Source organism: Pinus tabuliformis, chromosome X, assembly GCF_031772625.1.
Source record: "Pinus tabuliformis cultivar Carrire ecotype Pingquan chromosome X, CPIR1, whole genome shotgun sequence".
Classification (NCBI taxonomy): domain Eukaryota; kingdom Viridiplantae; phylum Streptophyta; class Pinopsida; order Pinales; family Pinaceae; genus Pinus; species Pinus tabuliformis.
The window spans coordinates 1,342,072,205-1,342,076,484 of record NC_142308.1 but is presented as its reverse complement, the minus strand read 5'-3'; the positions used below and the strand labels follow the sequence as shown (position 1 = coordinate 1,342,076,484).

The window sequence follows — 4,280 nt, the reverse complement described above, 5'->3', positions numbered from 1 at the left end:
CTATTCTATTGACACATTTTATTCGTTATATCACTCCACCTTTATTCATCAAAGTCTTTTATACATTTTATTAGTCCCTGCCATCTGGCATCCGGCAGGGACTATAGTAATCGCAGGGACCCCGACTTAGCATTAGTTGACCCCTTTGCTTCTCTGTTATACGGTGGTTAGAGCGCGGATATCCTAAGTTTCTAAAGCACTCACTCTTTCGCCATCCTTCGCCATCTTATTTGGCCTCTTCACGAGGCGGAAGAGGCCCGACCATAGCTTAAAAACCAATTTAAGCCTCCTGCATTCTGGCTAACCGTTAACGGGTTTGAACTAATGCTGGCATTAAATCTGAGGCATTTCATGTTCTTATTGCATTTGAGCTGCATTTGAGCTATCTGAGGAGGCTGAACGTGTCACTCTGCATGCAGAACAGATGCTGTCTTTCTTGCCTCTTACTCGTGCTTTACATTTGGTTCATCGTCCACAGCTTGAATCCAAAGCTTATTCCTGCAACCTCTAAGCTATCGCGACTGGATTTCACCGCTACCATTCGACATGGCTGCATGTGTACACAGAGCCTCCATGGAGTCCCTCAGAGCAGGTGGACTCTCCCTTAAAACGCTTTCAGTATTGACTGTTAATTAATATTCGTAAGTTTAACCATTTTTCCCAAATTCATTACAGGGCTGTTGCGGCTCTCATGTCGTTCTTGGTGAGCAGAAATGGAGAGAGCGCTGGTTCAGCTCCTTTCATCTGCACTTGCACCAGCACCACAGAAGACAACGCTCCTTCTACGGTGACTATTTCTCCATCTTTGGCACTATGCAAGGTAATGCAGATCGACATTTTATTTAGTTTTCCCAAATTCATTAACTAGCAACTTTGAATGTCTTGGTTGCAAACAGGGCTGTTGCGGCTCTCATGTCGTTCTTGGTGAGCAGAAATGGAGAGAGCGCTGGTTCAGCTCCTTTCATCTGCACCTGCACCAGTACCACAGAAGACAAGGTATAAAACTTACCGTTGAATTATCCTCCATTCTGTACTCTATTTACAATAATCGCTTCACCCACAACAGTATTTACCCAGTAAGTCTGATTTTCACTCAATAACTTAATAATCACTTAATAGATTCAACTATTAAATTCAATTATTCAGAATATCATATTCTCTATATCTTTTGTATTACAAGAAGTTTCTACAATTAACAAATGGTTAGTGCTATGACGACTTCTGTTTTTTATTAATCTCAGGCCAACATACAAGGCATTATCGCATCAGAACTCTAGTTTATTATCGCATCAGAACTCTAGTTTATTGTAATAATGGCTTGTATCCCTTTAGCCGAGTGAATCTCGAACACATAGAAGTCTGTCCATCTCTTAATTCTTTGTTTACTGTGAGATAAAAGGCATTCTTTATTGTATTGGAAACTGCACATATTCTGCACACAAATCTGACGAGGGTCTTTGTACTTGCGCATAATCCTGTTTCACACTAGCACTCTGCCTCGCAGATCAGCTAGCAGTTTTCTCTGATAGGAATCTCGGGCTTAATAATTAACATTTTAGATCGAAATTTTTAGCAATAAATAATTTGTATTTTAATTTTTTTTTAATTGATCTTTTCACCTACGGAGCTAAAGATAAGATCAAGACCTATTGAGTTCTGATATATTTTCCGAACTGTGTTGCTTTGTAACTTATAGAATAGAAAAGAAATATGAATGCAAGTATCAATTAGCAATTTAGCTCTAGACCAAGCTATGTACAAATGTATCTAACTTACAGCAGTGCAGCGAAGACTCGGTGAGTACTGGAGAATTCTTCAGAGAAGATCTATCGCCTCTGCAGGTGCTCGCCTGTGGAAAAGCTGAGAAAACAAACACGTCACTTTCTACAGTGATGCGAAAGGAGTAAATTGGAGATATAACAGTTGCCAATAGCAACCTTCTGCCAAGGGTGGGCCTGTATTTGTGGAAACTTCAACTCTGGATAATTAGCATTCATGCATTTAATCTCCTCGCGAGTGGGAGTCCCAAGGACCTGCGAGTAATATTTTCAGTCACTCAAATACACAAGCTAATACACAAGCTAAAAACCAATAACATATGTAATTATACAGTAAAACATCTGCAATATTTTGGAAAAGAACAGCCCATGCACCTGACCCAAAAGTAGCTCAGCACCAAGGACGAAATGGAAGGACTCACTGAACTGAGCTATAACACGTAATTGCCGTTACTCTGGCCTAGTGGTAAATGCATGCACTGCTACTGACAGGTGAAATGCATGCGAAAGGCAATATGTGTGTGTTGGAGCAGTCGAATCTTGACGCGCGCTTGCCTCGATGCCAGTAACGCTTTGGTATCATAGGTTTAAAAAAAAATGACGTATGGTCTTCCCTCTTAGCTTATTTTTAATGCACATGCGAGCCACAAAACGAGGAGGGTATGGTCTTCCCTCTATTACCTCGTTGGCCTTAGTTTGATTAAGTTGAGGGCTTCTTCTCAGCTTATTGTATACGTTTTCAGCATGCTCAACCTCTAGTATGTTGTACTTATCTCGATACTTTGTTTCTTAACAATTTTTTCACTTAAATCCACAGTATCAATAAGAAACTTGTTTTGGAATCCTTTATGTTTATATATATTGTATTAATTTCGTATGACTAGGGTTCCTAAACCTACCATTTTTTCATAATTATTGTATATAATTTAAACATGTAATATGAATACAATTATGTATGGGTGTATGTCCATAATTCCATGCGGTTGTTTTGCATATTTCATGTAAAGCTCTGTCTTCGTTTGCATAGCGAGGTCTCTCTATTACTCTGAATGCCACGTCCCGAGCAGACATTTCAATGACTGTAACTATTATTGCTATTAGACTGTGTGGTCCATAATTCCATGCGGTTGTTTTGCATATTTCATGTAAAGCTCTGTCTTCGTTTGCATAGCGAGGTCTCTCTATTACTCGAGTTACAATCTCAGTAACTCACTGTCTTAGAAACTTCATCTGTTATCTGGTGTTGGATTTGTCATATCAAATTGCATTTGTTTTCAGTTTTCAGTTTTCTGTGTTGAGTTGAATTTGACACAGTGGCTTGACATACCTCCTTTGGGTTACTGATGCTTAAAAGAATTATAATGTACTATTCATAGCAGAAAACAAGAAGTTTCTGTCCAGAATAATTATGTGAGAGAATATCAATAACGGCCTTGGTCTTTAATTTGGAGCTTGTCTTTTCACATTTTTACTGTCTGCTAGTGTTAGTGATGGTGCTCACGACCTCGTCTCTCTGTAATTGTCCTTCAAATATATTTTGCAGGTGAAACCAGATCTACTGTCTCGCTTTATTGAATTGACTGAGGAGCAACCGGAGAAATACGCTGACAAGTATCTACGAGATGTTATTACGAATTTCATGATAGCTGGCCGGGACACAACTGCAGGAACCCTTTGTTGGTTTTTTCATTTGCTTTGCAAGCAACCTGATGTTGAAAAAAAGCTTCTTCAAGAAATTCATGACGTGGTCAAGGAGAATGAATGTGTGACCATTAAAGAATCTATTACTATGTTTTCTCAGAGTCTGCCCAACACAGTATTGAATAATATGCACTATCTTCAAGATACTTTATCGGAGACCCTAGGATTATTTCCAGTTGTTCCTATGGTAAGACACTCGTGTATTTTTCTTGCGGCAACTCTTTAATGCACTGGCACACTCATATTATAAAACTTTAGCTATGATAACTTTATATTCTTATAATTTTAACTTGTAAAAGTAACTTGGCAGGGACTTGCTGCGATGCAGCTTCCCTTGTTAACTCTTGTAGTGGTTTGCCATTATTGTAATGCTTCTATTCTATGCACTCACGCATTTCATTCGTTATGTCAAATTAGTTTTATTCATGTAAGTCAATGCAATTTTATCAAATGGCTTGTGTCAAATGTCCTGCTTTCTATTGTAATCTTGTGATCTTTGTTTCTATTGTAATCTTGATAGAGACTTCTCCATAATTGTGAAGAAATATGATCATTAATCTAAAGTAAATGTAATTTATGGTTTTTGTTTTTAACGTTGACATAATAAACCATTTGTTAGAAAATTCAAGTATGGTAGTTTAACAAAATTTTAATATTTATATTTAAGTAATGGGCAAATAAAATTTTAGTATTTAAATAATATGAGAGTGATTGTAGAGATAATTTTAATATTTAAGTAATGATTTGTAAATTGTTGTGGATATTTCATTGGACAGTCTGTTACAACAAATTTGATAAAAT

General features: G+C 37.5%; 1 protein-coding gene and 1 pseudogene across 1 annotated transcript; both read left to right on the top strand.

The window, feature by feature from the left end:
- The first annotated feature begins 280 nt into the window (after positions 1-280).
- LOC149145032 (uncharacterized) lies at positions 281-1,203 on the top strand. Its single transcript, XM_089452893.1, has 2 exons — positions 281-592; positions 676-1,203. The coding sequence occupies exons 1-2, from the start codon at positions 414-416 to the stop codon at positions 866-868; spliced, it is 372 nt and encodes a 123-aa protein (XP_089309019.1). The 5' UTR covers positions 281-413; the 3' UTR covers positions 869-1,203.
- Positions 913-3,705, top strand: LOC149145031 (cytochrome P450 704C1 pseudogene; annotated as a pseudogene).
- Positions 3,706-4,280: the final 575 nt, after the last annotated feature.